Here is a 22,892-nt window from a genome sequence, read left to right on the forward strand (position 1 = left end):
AGGGTAAAATATGTTAATATTAAATGCTCGTATAATAAAGTGATGCATGGAGTCGAAGGCAGATGGAAAGCGAGACAAATGGCAATCAAGTCCGAGGGCAGCAATCTCGTTTGTTCCCGAAGGGAACAGCTCATAAAGACAAAATAAATGCATGTCACCTTGTAACATTTAATAGAGAATATTCTATAACATTAAGTATGTAGCCTGTTTTAGAGAATTTTGGCATTCATAGCCTGCCGTTACACATTCTTTAATGGCCCCCATAATTGTCATTTAAGAGGGATTTGATCCTGGGACCTTGTTCCCTAGAAGCAACTATAAATAGTGAGTTCAACAACCATTGTAAGATACACGAATTTTCTGACAAACTTATGCTATATACTGTTCAAAGCTCAATAATATTTTATCTTCTTGCTTATTAATATCGTTACTACTGCCTCCGGAAGCTATGCTCCCGGAATCAGGATTTCTGTGGTCTTATCTCGATTTCAACGTTAAGTTTTACATTCTTGTTTAATTTATTTATCATTTTGGGATCAAATCAATTCACTTGTCTATAAAATACGTATAAATTAAACTGTACCATTTTATGGGTAAACACAAATAAAGTTTCTTTGACCATATTTTTTAAATACTTTTTAAATATTTTGAATTGTTAACTATTGTAAAATTGGCAAAGGTGACTCTCTAAACTTTAAAAGGAAAAAAAAGAAAAAGAAAAAGGCTAACCAGCAACGATAGGTTTTAACACATATTTTGATTTCACTAGAACTAGAATTCAGACTACAAATGTTTTGATTTTATAAACAAATTTATTTTTTGTTAAGAATAACAAGATTATTTAATTTAATTTAATAATCACCAACAGAGAGTAAAAATCACCTCTCTTTTTCCGCTTTAAATCACCTCTTTAGCACTCAAAAGAGCTTTCATGCGAAAAATGCAGAGTTCAGTGGACACTGAAAAACCCATTTCAAGTGGATCCAAATCCGGGTCAAACTCGGCCGACCTCTTGGTGGGTCAAAGGGTCCATTTCGCCGGAGATACCCGTCGGATTGGAACAGTGAAGTACGTGGGAGGAGTAGAAGGCTATGAGGGAAAGTGGGTCGGTGTTGATTGGGATAATGGAGATGGCAAGCACGATGGATCACATAATGGGGTTCGCTATTTCGAAGCTCAAGGCCCAAAAACGGCGTCGTTTGTTCGACATCACAATCTTAGCTCCGGGATACCACTCTTGAAGGCCCTTGAGATTAGATATCATGGAGAATCCACTAAAGAAGAAGAAGGTAATAGTTGATATTTGTTGTCAGTTTTTTGGTGGTTTCTTGTGCTTAGTGAAGACTCTTGTTTTCTCTAGAGGGTGATCTGTTTTGGTGCTTGATGAAAATGGAATTGTAGAAGTAGTATGCTAGGGGTCGTTTGGTTTAGAGACAAGTTATAAAGGGAATAATAATGGATAGATTGTAATACATACATTCCTGCATAACTTATGCATGTACTTATTTATGTTAGCAGCAAAAATGACGACCAAACAATGTGTAAGGAAGGCTGAATTTTGTGCGGGTATTATCACCCCTTATGCTTGAAATCAAACGGGCACTAACTTTATTGTGTTCTTTGTTCTCAATGTGTTTCACATGTGTATTTTATTTTATCTTCCTGGTTATTTTTAGTAAATAAAATGCATTTCTTATAAACAAATAAGTAAGATGCGTTAAGACTAGTTTTGGCAAAATAGAACTTATGAGCTGAAAGATATGTGATTTAACCATGTTAAGTAAGGAATACAAAATGTCTGAATAAACAACTAAAATAGCTCCGTCAAAGTGAAAAAGCCAGCCAATAGCATTGTGTAGTTTCAGAAACCATAGGAGCTAGGAAGTCACTCTGGTGGTATCTCGATTGTACCTACTAAATGAAGCATGGGTTGTTCGTTTCTTGGGATGTTCAATGATGGGTTCTATTTGGCTCCATCTTTTACCGTAATTTTGCGATTATTTCCTAGCTTGTGGAACAAAGACATCGTTCCTTGAACAGTTATATACTTCTTTAATCTTTTCCTTTTGCATAATGTTTCAGATGAGATGTATGTTCTTTCTGCGACAAACAAACGGGTATCTATTCAGCTGCTGGGTAAAGATAAAATTCAAAACAAGCTGAGTCGGTTTGAGGAGTTGACAAGTGCTTCACTTGCTTATTTTGGGGTTAGCTCAGCTGGACCCCAAGGGCATATCAATACCACTATACCAAGTAATTATGTGCTTCTCCACTTGCCTAGTTTTTCCTAACTGTACATGATTGTTCCTTCATATATTAAAGTTTTGATGTGTCATTCTCCTACTTGTGCTTTACTTTCATTTTCTGTTAACTGAAGTATTTGACTTTAATTATGAGGTAGATTATGAAATTTCTTATCTTCTGTTGTATCCTAGTTCAGTAGTTTGATTACCGATTTATTAAAGTTTGGCCAGGAAAGAAGATTATGAGTTTGCAATCTTTTATTTTCTGAAGTTGTTCTCCTGTTAACTTTCACATCTATAGTTGGCTGTCCATCTTCTAGAAAGCTTCTTACTTACAAGTTGTCCAAATTGAGTGTCCATGTTTGATTGATACAATCATTAAAAATAAGAGTTCCCTGCAAAGTATGATGTGTCAATATCAATATATATATGGGAAAGTAGTTCCATGTTTAAATAATGAGAGTTGAAATTGCATATTCTTGAATATATGCCGCGTATTAAGGATAGAAAAGGGATAAAGAACTTAGAGAAATGTAGAAGATGGACCAACACATCCTTGACTATTATGTAAAGTATTGTGAAATTTTCTTTAGGAAAACGGACATTTTTGGGACGGAACAAAGATGAAAAGTCGATGTTTGATTGGGGTGAACGAAGTAATAGATGATAGTAGTTGGGTTCTTTTTATTTACATGACGGTGATTAGCCGGACCAGCTTGCGCTCACATATACTAATCCATCGAGGGCCTGCTACAACATCCAAGCCTGCTACAATGTACAAGCATAGATGTCGAGTAAACCTATGCACCAAGGTTAGAGCTGATTTGTTCACACTGTCCTGTAGATGGAATTTGAACTTAGGATCTCGTGTTTGTTTCTTCTATGCCTCAATAACTGAACTATCCCATTGAGGACAAGGAAGCTTGTTTTTGCATTTGTAGTTGAGTAATATTCATTTGCAGAGTATCATTATTTGATTAATTTCCATACTTCTGGCATTCTTTTTCCTCAAGTGCTTTAAAAATATATGAGAACATTGCGGATGAATAAAGTGAGTCCTGCTAAGGCTAAAGGTTGGGTTGGGTGATCAAGGATAAGACAGTAGAGAGTTGAACGGTTGAAAGAACTAGGGACTAGGATTGCCTCATGCTGATCAGTTGTGTTTGGGGTTTTGGGTGTCCATGGAAGTAGGTATTAGTGATATAAAGGTTTGGGAATTAGTAGAACATGGCTTTAAAGCAATTTCGAAGGAAAGACTACAGAGCGCCAAGCGGCTGAAAACTTAAGCAATATGACCAAGAAACTTATGTTACACTGAACTTTTCTTGTTTTATTATCTGAAGATGGGAATGCAACCAAACATATTCAGGTTATGGTTGCAATATTGAGGTAAGTAGTCTTGCTTACCTGGGTAGTTATTTGCCTTACATATTTTGAAGTTGTTAAGTCTACAACCTACCTTAGAAGTCCATAACGGTGTGAAAATCCGAAATACATTCAATACTTCTGAAATTGAACATGACCTACTGAACTGAAAGCAAGAAAGCCGACTAACAAGTTTATTTTGTCCTCTTGAGTTGTAAAATACTTACACTTCTCCTGCATACTATTTATATTAGGATTTTCATCCTAAGATTCAAAATACTTACAATCTCTAAATTCCATGTGGTTTTAAGGAAAAACGTAGCATAATGAAACAAAAGATCCATACAGGCTACACCAGCTAATCGGGATTAAGGGTTAGCATGTTAGTACACTTAAATTAGGTGCGGTGTTGCCAGGAGTGTTTAGAATTACTAGTTTTTCGGCACGTGTGTTGCACGTGTATGTCGAGTATTAAAATAAAATTTTGAGTAAATAAATATGCATGAAAGAATAATACAACTTTCTGTAAACAATCAATATGTACAGACTTGTTTGTCGAGGTCAAGATGAAGATTTTGAACCTACGAAGATGAACAATTAAATTTTTAATTAGATACATGTTTCTTTTTTACTAATTTTATTTTTATGAGGTATACACATGTAATAAAGTGTACCAATAATTCCTTATAGATGATATTCCTGATGTATGTTCCTTTGCCTCCCTTGAGAAATTCAATTCAAAAACCATGTCCTCTGCAACATGCCAAAATATTTCTTTCTTGAAATTTTAGTCCTTAAGATCATGCAACTCCGCTCTAAAAATTAAACTTGAGTCACTAAGTCTGGACTAGTTGAACTTTGAAAAATTCATCTTGGATCTCTACCCATCGAGTGTTATATGTCATCGTGTAAATAAATCTAATCTTCCAAAATAGTGGACCTGAGACATATCGTCCATACAAATGAGGAAAGCCATAGGCAGTCCTCTGGTCAAATATTCAAATATCTATGTTAACAACTCTTGCTTTTTCCTTTTTTTTAATCAAATTGTAATAGTGCAAAAATATATTACAGTTAATAAGGTCAAGAGTGTTAGACTATCTTTTTATAAACCTTAGTTTTAAGGAGATAAATGCTGTAGAATAAATGAAGTTGTTGCATCTAGAGCTCAATATGGAAAAGTATATTTCGAATAAGAAAAAGAACACTAAACTCCATGTAATATCTATGCTGATGTCATACCTTGTGCATGTTGTTCATTATCACACATCGAGGCAATTAAAGTTTAGCACGACTTGCTATGTGCGAGTAATAAAATAAATCAATTAAAGTCAGAATATGGTTAAAACCATCAGTAATAAAGTGATGCAAAAATTCAATTCTGTGCCTCTAGTCATTAAGAAAATTATCCTAATCAATCAATAGATAATACATAAAATGGTTTTGCAAAAACCTCGTCTGCATTGAGGCATCCAACTGGAAACTTGGGGTCACTCTCCTCAGTTATCTTTTTTCACTAACTTTTCTAAATTTTTTCCTTCGCCATCCCCGCTCAGCCTTACTCGTCATTTCTGTAAGATGGGGAACAATGTAAAAAGTTCAGTCCAGATGAATTTTGAAATCACAAGTGAACATGAAACCTGAAAAGAGGTGTAAAGATAAGACACGACTCTGATCATTCCATTTGACCTTAAGCAGAAGCTAACTCCAATCTATTCATAATGTTTATACATACAATAGTTGGAAAAAAGATGGCGCGATTGGAGTAAAGTCTTTTGGAAGATTTCATTGCAATTTAAAAGGAGAGTTGGAACGGACATTAGACCAAGGTGAGGGAGAGGAAAGCCCACGACTTAGACCAAGTCAAGTGCATCAAGGACGAGGATGGAAAAGTGTTGATGGACGAGGGTTGCGACCAAACACACTCACGCAAGTATACGCGGTCGTCAAGTAATAAAGTGACTCAAAGTCGGATGTCGAACCCACGAGGACTTATGATTAGCTATTAACTAAATTAGCCTATCTTAATTATCTAAATAAGAATTAAATCTAAAAATATTTTATTCTAACTAATTAAATAAGAAAAATATAAATAATAAACTTTGAACAGAGGAAGAGCAGATTTTAATGATATCAATGTAATGAAAACGATCTAGGGTTATGGTCTATCTAACAATCCTATTGTATTCTTCACTTGAATTGACCGACTAATTTATCTAGCTTATTGGTTGACAGGGTTAATATTGCTCATAAGAATCTGTCGAGTTCTTACTCGCCTATTCAAGCTAACCTAACGCCTATATGTCTATGGAGTTAGAATCAACAAGAACGCATTTATAATTCCTGTAAATCAACCAAGCAAGGTAATTAGGTATATGTCTATCCTAACCACGAATCCGTTCCCCGATGCCCGAGTTCAAGAACTTGCCCTACTCAATCCTATATGCAATATAGAATTCCCACTTTCGAGTTCAATTCTAGATTCGTAGATAATATTCAATTGGTGATCAAGCAATTAAATGATTAAGTGCAAGATTGAATAAATAAACTAATATGATAAATCAAGAAGTCAAAATCAATATCCGAATAACAATAGTCATGAAAGAACCACAACCCTAGAACGTGAAGTTTAGCTCCACATAGACATGGTAGCCAAACAACAAATCATACAAAGAAACATAAAAATTACTAAGTTTGGTGGGAGAAAGATGAAACTTGATGAATTCCGGCCTTCACAGCTTTTTCCTGGTTTTTTTCCTCTTCCCAATATGTTATATGACCTAAAAGAGGCGTTTTTGGCTTATATATTGCGTACAAAAGTCGTGGGCCAAAGCTCTCCTATTCCTAGTCCAATTCGGCTTCAGGGATTGATGCTAAGGTGGATGCGACGCATCCACCTTGTCCTCCATTTCAATTTTTGCCTGCGAAGGCGGATGCGACGCATCCACCTTGTCCTCTATTTCTCAGCTTCGCATGCGATGGTGGACGCGACGCATCCAGCTTCACTTCTACTTCCCAGTTTCGCACGCGATGGCGGACGCGATGGCACAACTTCACTGCTAAGGTTGCATGCAGGATGATGTTTTCCTAGGTTGGATGCGACGCATCCAACCCTTCTTCCTCTAGCTAAACCACCTTTTCTTCATATTTTGCACTCCGAACACCTTAAATCGTCACACATAACTTAATTAGTCATCAAACCAATAATTACACCATGTTGGGTGTTTTAAAGATTAAATAACATCAAAAAGTGGTTAAAGCATGGGTAAAGTAACATTAACACATATCGAAATATGCCAAACATCACTACCCCACACTTAAACCTTTGTTCGTCCTCGAACAAACCATCATATAGTAGACGAAACAAAATTAAACTCTTATCGTTCAAAGCACACTGCACCTATGACCGTGGTTATTTGCTACAATTAGGCTCTAGACTATGCATCAACACACTTCCCTTTTCTTATGCCCTTCTTTAAACATATTCGAACAAAGACAACATGCTCACAACAATCCTAACCTCAAAAACCGACTCAATGTCACAATGCACTCATGGCTTGAACAACCAACATTATAGAGAAGTCTAATAACGTTACCTATCCCTCGTGAAACCATGTGCCCTCACAACAAAAGCAAAGAGAGTAGAATCACTCCACACATTCGAATCTCATGCTCACAAAGAAAATCGCTCACTCTCACAAAAAGAAGTCGCATGCATGTAATTGGTACCATAGGCTTGCCCTTAATGTAAATCTCTACTAATGTAAGCTCGCTCGATCTAAAATCAATTAGGACTTTTTTCATGGTTGTAATGTGGGCTAAGGGACGGGTAGGATATATTTTAGGAATAGTGACTCACCCTCCTAAGCACTTTAATACATCACAAAATTACTTTAAGCGCAAATTCTTCAACACCACTTCAATTTCACAAATAATATCACCCCAACAATATTTCCTCTTTCTTTAAGCACTACTTTAATTCATACCCACTAGCAAGAATAAGACAACAATTTATTCATTTATATTTTTCTTTCTTTCAATTTCCGCTAGTGGTGTATTATTTTACAAAATAAGTGCACCCTTCTTTCTTTCATTGGTTCCACTCAAAAGTCACCCCACACTTAGTCCCTTCTTACTTCTTTTAGCGCTCATCTAACAATTAAAGTGCTTTAAGAGGTAAAAGGATCAAAACAATGTCAATTAAGAATAAAAAGGGTATAGGCTTGTAATGTGGGTACCAAATAAAAGGTCTACAGGCTCAAAAGGTTTAACTAGGGATAGATTTTATTTGTGATAAGCAATAAGCTCAAAAAGATCAAAGAAAGCCTAAAATCATTTTTCAAACCGAGCATCACCTAAAATTTCGCTTCAACTCACATACCGGGCAAGTTCTAGACACAAGTACATTACATGGACTACACAAAAACCTCACCACACATGGCACATGACTCGCTAAGGACGGTCACATTCCGACTCTCAAACAATGCAAGTATTCACGGAGCAACGAGATATTAAGCATTAAACGCAAAGTGAACACAAGTCAAGAAAAATGAGAAATAGGCTGCAACAAAACATGCTATCCGTTTTAACAAGGCATCATCAATAATTTCAGAGTGAGAAGGGAAGATATTACATATGTAAAAGCTTAAATATGCCAGTATCAACCAAGTCAAGGTCACCTAGGTTCATCATTCTTCCTCCTTTTATTCCCTACATTCCTACTCTACTCTAAAAAGAAAACAAAATTACCCGGTTCAAACTACATCCCATGGAAAAGAACCGAGGCACAAAGAAAAACCACAGGGGATTATTACTACCTAAAGAAAGCTAAAAGATATATTTTGAATTTTTGTTTAGACTTTAATCCCTCAAGAAAACTGTCTAGGAGATCAATCGTCGGGAAAAGTCCGATTTTTCTACTTTTTCGTTAATTTTTCATTTTTTTTCCTTCACAAAAGCTACTACACTTAAGAATGAGTACTACAACTAAGCTAAAATAGCACAGAAACTTATCCAAACGATCTCCTTACCCCACACTTAAAATTTTGCAATGTCCTCAATGCACATTATAAATAATAAGAGGGTAAACAAGACTCCCTGGTAGGCCAAAGGCCGAAGCAATAGCGGCTCACGAGGTACTCAGACTTCCCCAGGCATCGTCCTTTGTGTGGGCACCCCACACTTAGTCCTCACCATCTAGCTCGCTTTTGCACTCTTCTAATGGCTTTGCTTCCTATGCTCATAATCCTACAAAACAAAAATAAATACTACAAAATAATAAAAATAAAATAAAATAAAAAGTAAACAAAAATAAAAGAAAGCAGTAACGCTGGGTTGCCTCCCAACAAGCGCCTGATTTAACGTAGCGGCACGACGTGAACCACTTTTTGCCTCCACCTCGAACTTATGAATTGCGCCCCTAATTTGGCTTCCAGTTTTCTATTATGCTCCCGAGGCGGTGAGACACATTTAATTGGGCCAAGCAACCAATATCGCATTTTACACTTCTTGGCCTTCGGATGAGGTATGTAATTTTGTCTCTCTGGCACGACGAATTCAAGAATGTAAGCACCCCGTTCCTCATCCATTGGCTCCTCCAAAGGCTCAGATGACTCGATTTCCATGTCATCATCCAAGCACAATTTTGAAAAATGTATGGAATGAGGACCAATACACCCTAACTTTAGAATTGTATTACTCTTTACATCCTCATATGTACACACACTAGAGTCTTCATATATAATATTATCTACTTCCTCACATGACTCTAGAGTGCTTTCCTCGACATGGACATCATCAATACAAGTATGGACGAATGATTTACTCTCCCCTTTTAGCTCCTCAATTTGGCGTATAAGCTCCTTTTCAGCTTCACACAACTCAGAACTATTTTGTTGGGCGTTAGACGCATCAACCTTTGCAATTAATTTAGCTCCCAAGTCGTGAATATCAGTGCCAAAATTTTTAATCTCCTGTCCCAATTCAGCTCTTCCTTCTATAAAGTGTCTCGTCCTATCAGTAATTTTCTCACGTTGAGCCTCATATATTTCTAACTTTTCAGCTTGTTCCACTAGCCATGTTTGGCTCAAAATCTTCACTTTTTCAAAATTTTCCTTTTCTTGAAACTCGCTCTCTTCATTCAATTCTTCCATATTGGCCTTCATTCTTGTGATTGCTGCCCTCATTCTTTTCATATCTTTTTTGAGTTCATCCTGTTGCTCTGCTACTTGCCTCAGAATATCCCTAATATATGCATCAGGCTCCATATCCTGCACTTCATTGCCCCTATCAAACTCAGAAATATCATTAGAAAGATCATAATAAGGGCTCAGAGAAGGATGAACAAAATTAGGACAACCATCCCAATGGCCATCTTGACCACCACACATATTACAAATATTCCACTCAAAGGATTGAGATTGTGCGCACAACTCGCTCCTGGGAACATTCTGACAATTTTTCCACCAGTGGGGTCCTCCACAATATGGACAAGGATCATCAAAATAAGAATAACCATCATTCGAACAATTTTTATTCCAAGATGCCATGCTAAAATAAATAAAAAATACTAACTAAAATAAAATAATAAAAAAACATGAATAGATAAAAAAAATGTCTAATCTAGAAAAATAGCAAATTTCTAAGTCCCCGGCAACGGCGCCAAAAACTTGTTGCGACCAAACACACTCACGCAAGTATACGCGGTCGTCAAGTAATAAAGTGACTCAAAGTCGGATGTCGAACCCACGAGGACTTATGATTAGCTATTAACTAAATTAGCCTATCTTAATTATCTAAATAAGAATTAAATCTAAAAATATTTTATTCTAACTAATTAAATAAGAAAAATATAAATAATAAACTTTGAACAGAGGAAGAGCAGATTTTAATGATATCAATGTAATGAAAACGATCTAGGGTTATGGTCTATCTAACAATCCTATTGTATTCTTCACTTGAATTGACCGACTAATTTATCTAGCTTATTGGTTGACAGGGTTAATATTGCTCATAAGAATCTGTCGAGTTCTTACTCGCCTATTCAAGCTAACCTAACGCCTATATGTCTATGGAGTTAGAATCAACAAGAACGCATTTATAATTCCTGTAAATCAACCAAGCAAGGTAATTAGGTATATGTCTATCCTAACCACGAATCCGTTCCCCGATGCCCGAGTTCAAGAACTTGCCCTACTCAATCCTATATGCAATATAGAATTCCCACTTTCGAGTTCAATTCTAGATTCGTAGATAATATTCAATTGGTGATCAAGCAATTAAATGATTAAGTGCAAGATTGAATAAATAAACTAATATGATAAATCAAGAAGTCAAAATCAATATCCGAATAACAATAGTCATGAAAGAACCACAACCCTAGAACGTGAAGTTTAGCTCCACATAGACATGGTAGCCAAACAACAAATCATACAAAGAAACATAAAAATTACTAAGTTTGGTGGGAGAAAGATGAAACTTGATGAATTCCGGCCTTCACAGCTTTTTCCTGGTTTTTTTCCTCTTCCCAATATGTTATATGACCTAAAAGAGGCGTTTTTGGCTTATATATTGCGTACAAAAGTCGTGGGCCAAAGCTCTCCTATTCCTAGTCCAATTCGGCTTCAGGGATTGATGCTAAGGTGGATGCGACGCATCCACCTTGTCCTCCATTTCAATTTTTGCCTGCGAAGGCGGATGCGACGCATCCACCTTGTCCTCTATTTCTCAGCTTCGCATGCGATGGTGGACGCGACGCATCCAGCTTCACTTCTACTTCCCAGTTTCGCACGCGATGGCGGACGCGATGGCACAACTTCACTGCTAAGGTTGCATGCAGGATGATGTTTTCCTAGGTTGGATGCGACGCATCCAACCCTTCTTCCTCTAGCTAAACCACCTTTTCTTCATATTTTGCACTCCGAACACCTTAAATCGTCACACATAACTTAATTAGTCATCAAACCAATAATTACACCATGTTGGGTGTTTTAAAGATTAAATAACATCAAAAAGTGGTTAAAGCATGGGTAAAGTAACATTAACACATATCGAAATATGCCAAACATCACACTCATTAGGAGAAGATGGCAGACATACTTCCATAAACTGTTGAATGAGGAGGGGGATAGACGCATTGTGGTGGGTGAGTTGGAGCACTCCGAGAGTCGGCGGGATTTTGGGTACTGTAGGCGGATTATGGTAGAGGAGGTGGAAGGGGGGATGCGCAAGATGTGCAGGGGCAGAGCGACGGGGCCAGACGAAATCCCGGTGGAATTCTGGAAGAGCGCGGGGCGGGCAGGTTTGGAGTGGCTCACTGGGCTGTTTAATGTTATTTTTAAGACAAAGAAGATGCCCGAAGAATGGAGGTGGAGTACGATGGTTCCGCTTTACAAGAACAAGGGTGATATCCAAAATTGCAACAATTATAGGGGTATCAAGTTGTTGAGTCACACTATGAAGGTTTGGGAGAGGGTGGTGGAGGCCAGGGTGAGGAGGTGCGTGTCTATTTTCGAGAATCAGTTTGGATTCATGCCGGGGCGTTCGACTACGGAAGCGATTCATCTGGTAAGGAGATTAGTGGAGCAGTACAGGGAGAGTAAGAAGGATTTGCATATGGTGTTTATTGACCTTGAGAAAGCATACGATAAAGTTCCGAGGGAGGTCCTGTGGAGGTGTTTGGATGTTAGCGGTGTTCCGGTAGCGTACATTAGGGTGATTAAGGATATGTATGATGATGCTACGACTCGAGTGAGGACCTTGGGTGGTGACTCAGAGCATTTCCCTGTGGCGATGGGGTTGCACCAGGGATCTGCTCTTAGCCCATTTTTATTTGCCTTGGCGATGGATGTACTGTCGCGTCATATCCAAGGGGAGGTGCCTTGGTGCATGCTATATGCCGATGATATAATGTTGATTGACGAGACGCGTAGCGGAGTTAACGCGAGGTTGGAGGTTTGGAGACAGACCTTGGAGTCTAAAGGTTTCAAACTGAGTAAAACCAAGACAGAATACTTGGAGTGCAAGTTCAGTGACGGGACCCATGATGCAGACGTAGAGGTTAAGCTTGGTGCTCAAGTTATCCCCAAGAGAGCGAGTTTTAAGTATCTCGGGTTTATTATCCAGGGTAACGGGGAAATTGACGAAGATGTCGCGCATCGCATCGGAGCGGGATGGATGAAGTGGAGGCTCGCTTCCGGTGTTTTGTGTGATAGGAATGTGCCGCTAAGACTTAAGGGTAAGTTTTATCGAGTGGTGGTTCGACCGGCTATGTTGTATGGGGCTGAGTGTAGGCCAGTCAAGAACTCCCACGTGCAGAAGATGAGAGTAGCAGAGATGAGGATGCTGAGATGGATGTGTGGGTGTACCAGGAGAGATAGGATTAAGAATGAAGCTATCCGGGACAGAGTGGGAGTAGCCTCCGTGGAGGACAAGATGCGGGAGTCAAGGCTGAGATGGTTCGGACATGTTAAGAGAAGAAGCATTGATGCTCCTGTTAGGAGGTGTGAGAGGTTGGCCGTGGAGAGTTTGAGAATAGGTCGAGGTAGGTCTAAGAAGTACTGGGGAGAGGTGATTAGGCAGGACATGGCGCTGCTTCAGCTCACTGAGGACATGACCCTTGATAGGAGGTTGTGGAGGACGAGGATTAAGATAGAAGGTTAGTAGGTAGTTTATAGTTGTTCACCGATAGTCTTAGTAGCATGGATGTCTCTTCATATTCTTAGATTTTTATTACGTTATGTGGTTTTGTTCGCCTCAGGTATTGTATTCCCTGTTACTATTATTTGGTACTACTTATCCTTTATCTCTCCCTTTTTCTTTTCTCTTCCATCTTTCTTCCTTCCTTGCTTTCCTCTTCTTCTTCTTCTTGCCCTTCCTGAGCCGAGGGTCTATTGGAAACAGTCTCTCTACCTACATTAGGTAGGGGTAAGGTCTGCGTACAGACTACCCTCCCCAGACCCCACCTGTTGGGATCAAACTGGGTATGTTGTTATTGTTTTTGTTGTAGTTGGAACGGACATTAGGAATGCTACACTTGTTAATGAATGGTTTGTGGATAGTCGGATCGGTTGATTAAGGAGTATGAAGGTTGGTTTGGGCATATGATTTTTAATAATTAGCGTATTTAAATTAATTAAATGTATATTTAGGTCTTTAACTTTTTAGCTTTGGGGTTCCCACTTTTAGATGTGCCTTAAATGTAGCCTCAAAACTTGGTTTTAGGGGCACATTTGAAACTTGTGATCTCAAACGTATCATAATATTTTGTGAGGCTATAAAAGCTTCTCATTAATTTTTTTTTTAAAAAAAATTAATGTTAAATTATTATCAACTATAAAATTATGTCATTCTTTTTGAAAAAATTAATTCTTTTTATTTATTTATTATAGATTAAGATTTACATGCCACACTGCAACTATCAGACAAACTAATAGAAAAGTACTTCGCCGTAAATAGAAAAATAGTTGCCGTTGACATTATTCTATGCTTTCCTTGACACACATTCATTGAATATTAGTAAAGCAACGCATGCAACATCTACAAATGCACTTTTCTCAAATTTCCACTAACCCAAATTTTCAAGTTCTAAATCACTATTCCATACACAAATTGATCACAAAAACAAATACCAAAAAAATTCATAGAAAACATCATATAATCAGAATCAGAAAAAAATACACATAGATTGAAGAATCATATTTGGAATTAGAATGTACTATAATGAAACTCAACCCAAAGAAGAAATCTTAGAAGAATTGACCGTGAAAAAGAATTGGTAGAAGGTTAAGAAGAATGAATAATTCTTTGTATATCTAGCGAAGAAAGAACTGGCGGAATATTTCTAAGGGAATGACTATTCATTTGTTGGTGTAACATATTTGATGCAAGTTTAAAGCCATTAAATGAATAGGCTTTGTAAATTTGAAAGGTAGCCAACTGTTGAAATGAATTCAAAAGTAAGCTGATCACAAAGCAGAAGGAACACAACCTTTCAAATATTTGATTTTCTTTTCTGATACTTTTAAATATTTATGTTAATACATTATTATTAAATTAAATAAGTAATAATATAGGATATTTAAGTGATTTAGAAGGGCATTTATGTAATTCAACTTTTTAGTTATGGGCTTCCCACTTTTAATATGATATAGATATATCAGTATATCAATATAAAATATCGAGAAACTCTAGTGTTAGAGAACCGTTAATTTGTCTTAAAGACAAGTTTTTGAGTATTGGAGTGCATTGTGTCCAAATGGAGCAAATGGATATTGAGGATTCATAGCCAACCTAACTAGTTAAAGATTGAGACTCATGGTGGTTCTTTTATTTTGCTGTTGTGGTTGTTGCTTTTTTACTGTTGTTGCTTTTTATCTACTAGCATTTGCTTACATGTTAGTTGTTTCTATATCATTATTCAGCCCTGTGAGCTTTCAGACAGGAAGCAAAATGTTACCTGAATTGTGCATGCCATTGTTGCAGGGTTAAAGGAGCTTGATTTGACTGGAAACCTGCTTTCTGACTGGAGGGTAATGCATTGCTTCTCTGAATGAAGTCAGATCATATTCTGTTTGATTGTAATCAGATCCTCTCTGACTTGTTGACTGTTTACGCGACGTTTTGGTTTTCACTGTGTCCAATTTTGTGGTGATATAGTTTTATTTGTGATGTGGATTAAGAAGTTAATTTGACTGCCTGACATACTTTTCAAAGAAGACAAAACTTTTCTGATTAGTAGTAAAAAAAGTGAACTAGCTAATAGGAGAATATCAGATAAGTAGTAAAAAAGGTGAACTAGCTAAAAAGGTGAACTCGAGATGTTTTGAAGACACAAGTAGTTCTTTACAAAAAATTAAGGGGAATTGTATTCTTCTATTCAGTTTGTGGTGTAAGTCGGAACACAGATGATCCTGAGGCAATTCTAGAGATATTAGGTTCCTTGTAAGAAGAGCAAGGAATGTTTTTTTTTAATGTTCCATTTTTTTATGTAACACCCACATTTTGGTTTCCGGCACAAACTTTGTGCTGATGTCTACATATATACACAGAAATATGTTACCATTCTCAAAAAGAATATCAGATCGTGGTTTAAATCTGAAATGATTAGTTGCATCTGAAGTCTGAAATGGTTAGTTGCATCTGAAGTCTGAATAGTTTCAAAGGTCTGTTGGATTGTAAGTGTCTCAAACATTAGACTGAAAATTTGTCATGTGAACTGGAGGTTGGAGGAAGTTTAGATATCAACATGGAAGGAGAGGGGAGGATTGAGTCCATGCTGATTTCCTTTTCCATAAAACCTTTCGATTCAGATTGTACTTCATTAGATATGTTGGATTTTCAACTCTAATAGGGTCAATTCTTCTTTGACCTAGTCTCAACAAAGCATTTGAGTCCAGCTTATTGGTCATAATACCTAGTTGGACTGCAGAATGTAGAGAATCGATGTCGAAAAGTCTAGTCATATCATTGATTGTATGACTCTATTTCATTTTTGTGCATCGTAGTATGCAGAACTGTGATACCAGTGCATTCTCTCTCCATGCGTAAAAATACTGTTTATCTGAGCAAGCATATCCTCGCAGGAAATTGCTGCAATCTGTAAAGAGTTACCGGCTCTCATAACTCTGAACTTATCATACGACATCATGTCTCACAATATAAGTGGGATGCCCCTGCTAAACCACATCAAAGTTTTAGTTTTGAATCACACTGGTATAAGCTGGAAACAGGTGAGAGTGGACCTATTGCTGTCTTCTTCCATGTAACTTAATCATTTATTGAGTGTGATGTATTTCATTTGGCAGGTTGAAATGCTTAAAGACTCTCTCCCTCTTGCTGAAGAGCTTCATCTGATGGGAAACAAACTGAGAGAAATAGCGGTGTGTTTTCCCTTATTAGAGTTATTTGCAGTTGAATCTCAAATTTCTATGTTATTATCCACAAGTTCTATTAATTCTTCTTTACTGAAGATAGATAACTGTGTTATGACATTAAATTTTCATCTTCTTTGTATCTTTTGTGCTCTCGCTCTTACATCTTGTTTGGATGGTTGTTAGATATCATTTCATAATGTATAGCATTGTATGGTGTTATACTGTACTGTATTGTTTTGATGAATACAATGTTTGGATAGATTGTATCATTTGCCATCATTTCATGATGTTACACGCCAGTAATATGAAGAATAAACTTGTAATATTACAAAGAAAAAGTAGGGTACAAGGTAGAATTATTATATAAAAAGGTAGAGTGAAGGATAAATTAGGATTATTTAATAATAAGGAAGGGCAAGATGAGAGAAAAATAAGGTAAAAACCACACCAAATCGGCCGTTACATAAAGTAGCACTTTTCATCGTCACAGAACAACGAATTTAACGATACGATACAATAAAATCTAAGTAACAACCAAAACAAACATCATATTTAAAATAATAATAGAATACAGTACAATAGGTAACAACCATCCAAATAAGCTGTTAGACCGGAAAAACTTGTCACATAACAAAGCAAACAAGTGTATACTCAGTAGGCAGTAAAAATCCTTCAACTTTTACCGATTTATGTTTAAGCATGCTAGAGAAGCTATTACAAAAACTAAAGGAACTATTGAAAAAAAAGTTGCGATTTGAAGCCCATGAGTTTGCATGGGGATTCATCTTATCTGGCAGATACTTTGATGTGACTCCAACCTTTACTTTTGCTTTTGTACTGGATCATCATCATTTTCCAACGAGGGAATAGATCATATGCGAGATAGAGGATGACTGCTGGCCATTAGAGGATTTCGGGGAGCTACTCTTAGCGATGGTCACAAGATGATTTTGGATACAAAACCAAATAGAAATAGAATGCCAGTTTAGGTTTTTTATGCCATTTCTTCAAAAGTTGAAAAGGAAAATCCATATATCTCGCATTGATCACTTAGTTTTTTTTTTTATGAAATTCTGCATGGTAATAGCAAGTATTTTTCTAGTTCTGTTTTCCACATGAAAACTGGGGCAATGAAATTTGGTACTGCCTTCACCCATTAGGGTGGAGAACATTAACCGGGTTGAAACCAATTTAACAGATTATGTCTAGACAAGTATCGGTTCCAGAATTACAAGAGCAAAATTTGAAACTTTCAGATGAAAGGCATATATACTGTTTGAAAGTTCCTACTAGCTCTCTCCTCTGAGTAATGTGTTCATCAATGATCGCACTTCATTTCCTAGTAACTGACATCAAGAACAATTAGTTATTGTACTAACTATTACGTCTGTAACCAAGAGAGTAATAAATGAGTTTCCCATATGAAGTACAAGGATGAATCTCGTCATATATGATCTATAAATTATTCACTGAATTTTTTCTTAGAAATTTTTTTTCCTTTTCCAGCCATTATCTTCAGATATTGTTCATGGATTTGATTATCTTCGTCTTCTCAATTTGGAGAATAACTTTATAGTCGCTTGGGATGAAATCTTGAAGCTGTCACAGTTAAAAAGGTGCTGCAAAATTAATGTCCTCTTCAAACACATTATTTTTATGTTGCATCTCATTGAGATTTTAGTTTGCCGTCTTGCATTCAGATTGGAACAGCTCTTTTTGAATAACAACTGTATCGGCCGTATCTGGTACCCTGATCATAATTCATCATCTGAAACACCCAATGGTCATGAACTTCTTGGGGAAAGCTTTAGGCCTTTCCAGAATCTCCGTTGCCTTCTTGTGGGTAATACTACAACTCTCTGCAGAACTAACCTTAATCCTGGATATTTAATTGAGATTTAACTGGTAGTTTATTTGTTACATTTACAGGTGGGAACAAAATTGAAGATCTTGCTTCTATTGATTCTCTTAATTTTTTCCCTAATTTGTTGGTAAGATTTTTCTTAAAGTACAGACCATTTGATTTGATCACGAATTTTTCATGAATTAACTGGATAATGATTTGTTATTATAGGAAAAACTTTTATCTGGAAAACGGATGTAATAATGGTGTTTGGATCTAATTTTTATGTTGGAGCTTCTTATGTGTGATCTGACTATTATGGTGTTACACATTAGATGCATATCATGAAACTATGCAACCACTACATGCGTGTCCTTTTCTCTATCCTCCAATATCTTCCGGAATACGTTGCTGGTATGGTAAGTGGGCTTAATGTGGTTGTTATTGGATCTCACTTTGTATCCAAATGGTTTTTGTAATTTAGAACTTTGCATTTTACTCGAGGGATAAATCGTTCTCTTTGCATCTATTATGTGTTTGTGAGAACTATAAGCCAGAGTGGTTTTTATTTTACTTTATTAGTAGCTGACCTTTGTATAATCGTATTTGAGAAAGTTCTTGGATTGTCATAATAAGTTAGTTTTTCCATCAATAATTCGCAATGAGCTAAGTGCATGCTAAGCTTACAGCGATGTTTAAGCTGTACGTTTTGTCACTAATTTGAGCAAGGGTTCTGTGTTTCCACATTATGGTTTGTGTTGCTTTTTTTTCACCTCTCTCCAACATTTAACGTTCTTCCTGAAGAATGCGGTTGAATCTTGAGTGTGTATTTATCAGCATAACTATAGTCAAAAAAATAAAATGAAGAAATTTCTAAAAAATATCGCTAACTGCTCAAAACCTTGCATTGGTCTGCTTGATATAACATACGGGAAGAACTAATGTGACATAGTCAGAAGGGGGTGGGTATGTACAATTCTTATCACCCCGTAAGGAAGAAAATGAAGTCCCATTATTGCCTTCTGTTGTCGAAGTTCTTATGTCATTAAAAACCAAGGGATTGCTAACTGTAATCCAAAAAATTACTTGCCTGCTAACTATAAAAGTATAGCACCTAGAAAATGTAACTCGCTACAAACTTCAGAATCTTGTTTCAAATTCATGTTATTTGGTCAAACTTTTGGTAGGATATAAGGCTTTCTGAGAATCCTATAGCAGATCCAGGGAAAGGTGGTGTGCCCCGGTTTGTTTTGATTGCTCGCCTTGCTAAAGTTGAAACTTTAAACGGAAGCCAGGTAAATTCTTCATATTCTACTGATTCATTTTTGCAAGCATTTGAAGTTGCTCAAGTTTTTCATGCCTTCTTTTTCTTTCAGGTTAGTCCTCGAGAGAGGAAGGATTCTGAAATTCGGTATTTTCTCTCTTTCTGATGTAGCATGTCCCAATGAACTCAAGAGTGATTACATCTAGATCATATTATTATTTACCTATGCCTCTAAAAATCTTACTTCAATTAGTTACCTTTCTCGCTGGCTGTTTTCTTATCTTAAACTTAGTTTCAGATCATCTTCTTTAGCTTCACTTCTATCGTTTGATGAATAATCTTAAATCCATTATGTAGCTGGTTTATTGTTGAGAACCATGCTTTAACTAAATTTTTGTTAAATCATTAGTGGAAAGGTGGCACCTGTACTTGTAAATTTAATCACCTATTTTAGTTCCTCTTTCTTTTTCTGTCCTTTTTTGTTCCCTTTTTTATCGGAGGGGCGTAGGGGAAATATATTGCTGAGTCCTCAAAATATACCGAAAATGTGTTGAGATATTTACTGAAGAGAATTACGAAAACTTCTAAACAGTAAGCCAAAAACTAAATGAAAGTTCTTATTCTCTATGTCTCTTAAACCTGCATCAGCTGTTCTTTGAGAAGTCTAGGTAGCTGTTATACATTGGACCGTCTGATGAGATAGTTGAAAGTTAAAGCAATTGCCTCATCCAAGGCAGTATATTTATGTGTTTTGTTTAAACTCCGCAACTCTTGAGGCATATTATTTGTTGGTTATTGTGATGTTGTTAACTTTTGTTTTTCCTTTTCCATTTGCAAAGCATTGCTGGATGAGGCTAGTGTTGTTTATGTTGTTGCTGATTGATTCTTCGAAAAATACACTAACTTGAGGCACTTTACTTGATTCTAGTCCAGTCATTGTTCAGATAAATAGATTTTCAAATCCTTCTGCAGGTATGTCAGATTGGTCATGTCTAAAAGCCATGATAATGCAGAGGAAATTAAGAAGCTTCACCCCAGGTATTTATTTTATTTAGTACGTAACATATATCTTCAAAATATTTTTGATGAGGCTAGTATATAAGCCAATATTTGGTATATTTTGTCTTTGGCTTGGGCAAATGTTAGCTTGTGTCGTTGGTACTGATTGTTTAGAGGATGTTTTGAAAAATTTGCAGTACCTACATTGGAAATAAATACCTCAACCTATTCTCTATTTTCTATTTACTCGCATATATTTGAATACTACATTTACTTTAGTGACCTTCTGTTTCTCAAGCAACTCAGAGTATTAAGTAGGAGCCCTATCTAGCACTCTTAAGTATGTGTTAATTGGTGCAGATTTGCAGAGCTGAAATCTTTTCACGGGATTGAGGATCAAAAGGCTGCAAGTGGAGCTACGGGTCCACAAAAAATGGCATCAGGGCTCATTTGTATTGACTGTCAACTCTAAACTTTGCCAAATTTAGATCCTAATCGGATCCATGAAAATGATCTTACCGCTCATGCTCGCCTTCTGCAGCTATTACTCTGAAGTGTGTTGCAGCATCAATTGGTGAAAAGGCCCCATTGACTAAAAAGCTGCCTGCGACAACTACGGTATGATCTTTTTCCTTTACTAGACTGGTTTAAAGCTTTCTACTTATCTCTGCTCCATTCAGGTGGGCAAGCTGAAAATCCTTTGTGAGAGTTTCTTCAAGATAAAATCTATTAAGCCAAAGTTATTTCTTCGGGAAGAGGTACGTATGCTAATAAAATGGTCACATTAGTCACTGTTGTCATGAGATGTACAATAATTACTTTAACAGATAATCGTAAATTTCCACAACCAATCTTCTCTATATTTTGCTTATAGTCACTGCATGATTTATCAGTGTTTAAGATTTTGAGAATTTTATGTTTAGAATCTTCTTTTTGGACTTCCCAGGGTTCCCCATTCCCAACTCTGCTTGATGATGATATGGCATCATTAATTGACTTTGGAGTTGGCAATGAATCAACTATTCTTGTGGATGAAGATTGTTAATGTCATAAGAAATCATGGAACGTCCAGTGAAAGCTTCATTGTCAACACAAAATACATTCTTGGAATCTCTTTGGAATTTGAGAATGTCTCGTGCATTTAGTTCTCTACTCCAAAAATATTTTTATCAGCATACTCTCTTCCTACTCTTGCCCTTTTCATCACTCTCAAAAGATAATTGTACCAGCTTGCAGGATGTTTGGTTGGTTGTCTGGCCTATGCATGTAGATGTAGATGTAGATGTAGATGAAGCTTTTGTGACACTACAATATACCTTCACTAACATTTCAAAACTTGGAATAGTATATAAATCTAGTGTTTTTAAGAGCGAAAAGAATGAGGCTAAGAGTGAGAATCAAACCGCTAGTTCTTTTGAAGTGCATATATATTCTACAAAAACAGGAACAAGACATACAAAAATTAACCGAACAAACGAAGACCGTTATGTATTGAGGATTCTCCATTGTCGTAAAAATTTGGTAGCAGTGTATACTCGACCACAACACTTCTTAAGGGATGATGGAAATGTCTCCCGCCTTGATTTTGATTGCGCTCGCTTCCACTCTTCTTATGACTAGTTACCTCCCATGCTCTTCATTCCAACATTCTAGATTTGGTTAATAACAATCATTAGTAAACACTTAACCTATTTCAACAAAGAATGGGGAGTGTTGACATGATTAATGTCATTTGAGAAAGTTACAATTTGGAATCGCTAAAATTTTAGCGTCACTAGAACTTAATGAATTCGCACAACTTCTTGCGAGTGCCGCCGAAGATCGTTCAACCTCAAATCTGCAGTGCCATGCTAGTTTAGTACACATCAAACCAGTTTTCTTCCTTCTACTATATTTCCTTTTTTTCTGGGGGTAAATTAACATGGTATTAGACTACAAAGTTATCGTAATTACAAATACAACTTAATCTCACGTTTTGCCTATTTCCCTATAAGACAGAATTAAACTGCTTTTAGAAAAATAATGGCACGCTAGACTTGAAAAAGGTACACTGCATATATAACTTTCAAATACTCATTTTCAACCAATATAAACACTTTTCAAGGACCCAATTTTGTAAACACAATCATAAGGTGAAATTGCACTCGGGGGAGGAAATCAACGGTCATTCTCACCCTATTCCTTAAAGATAACTACAAAAATAGCTTAAATTTTATGTTTGATATTTGCACAAAAATAGCTATAGATGAAGCATTGAGCATCGATCATCACCTGCTAATATCTCTCATCTTCGTCACTCATTAAGC

General features: G+C 36.5%; 1 protein-coding gene across 1 annotated transcript; it reads left to right on the forward strand.

Moving 5' to 3' along the window:
- The first annotated feature begins 726 nt into the window (after positions 1-726).
- On the forward strand, positions 727-21,962 carry LOC107779388 (tubulin-folding cofactor E). Its single transcript, XM_075252272.1, has 15 exons — positions 727-1,289; positions 2,083-2,253; positions 15,090-15,136; positions 16,190-16,336; positions 16,412-16,486; positions 17,987-18,096; positions 18,181-18,323; positions 18,410-18,471; positions 19,511-19,618; positions 19,700-19,734; positions 20,560-20,625; positions 20,947-21,038; positions 21,128-21,204; positions 21,267-21,344; positions 21,533-21,962. The coding sequence occupies exons 1-15, from the start codon at positions 932-934 to the stop codon at positions 21,629-21,631; spliced, it is 1,668 nt and encodes a 555-aa protein (XP_075108373.1). The 5' UTR covers positions 727-931; the 3' UTR covers positions 21,632-21,962.
- The last annotated feature ends 930 nt before the right edge of the window (positions 21,963-22,892 follow it).

Source organism: Nicotiana tabacum, chromosome 4 (assembly GCF_000715075.1).
Source record: "Nicotiana tabacum cultivar K326 chromosome 4, ASM71507v2, whole genome shotgun sequence".
In the NCBI taxonomy this organism is placed as follows: Eukaryota; Viridiplantae; Streptophyta; class Magnoliopsida; order Solanales; family Solanaceae; genus Nicotiana; species Nicotiana tabacum.

Coding starts and splice junctions, on each gene's coding strand:
- LOC107779388 (XM_075252272.1), top strand. CDS start 932: ATGCGAAAAATGCAGAGTTCAGTGGACACTGAAAAACCCATTTCAAGT. Junction 2,254..15,089: donor TATCAATACCACTATACCAA/GTAATTATGTGC, acceptor CCATTGTTGCAG/GGTTAAAGGAGCTTGATTTG. Junction 19,619..19,699: donor AAACTTTAAACGGAAGCCAG/GTAAATTCTTCA, acceptor TTTTTCTTTCAG/GTTAGTCCTCGAGAGAGGAA.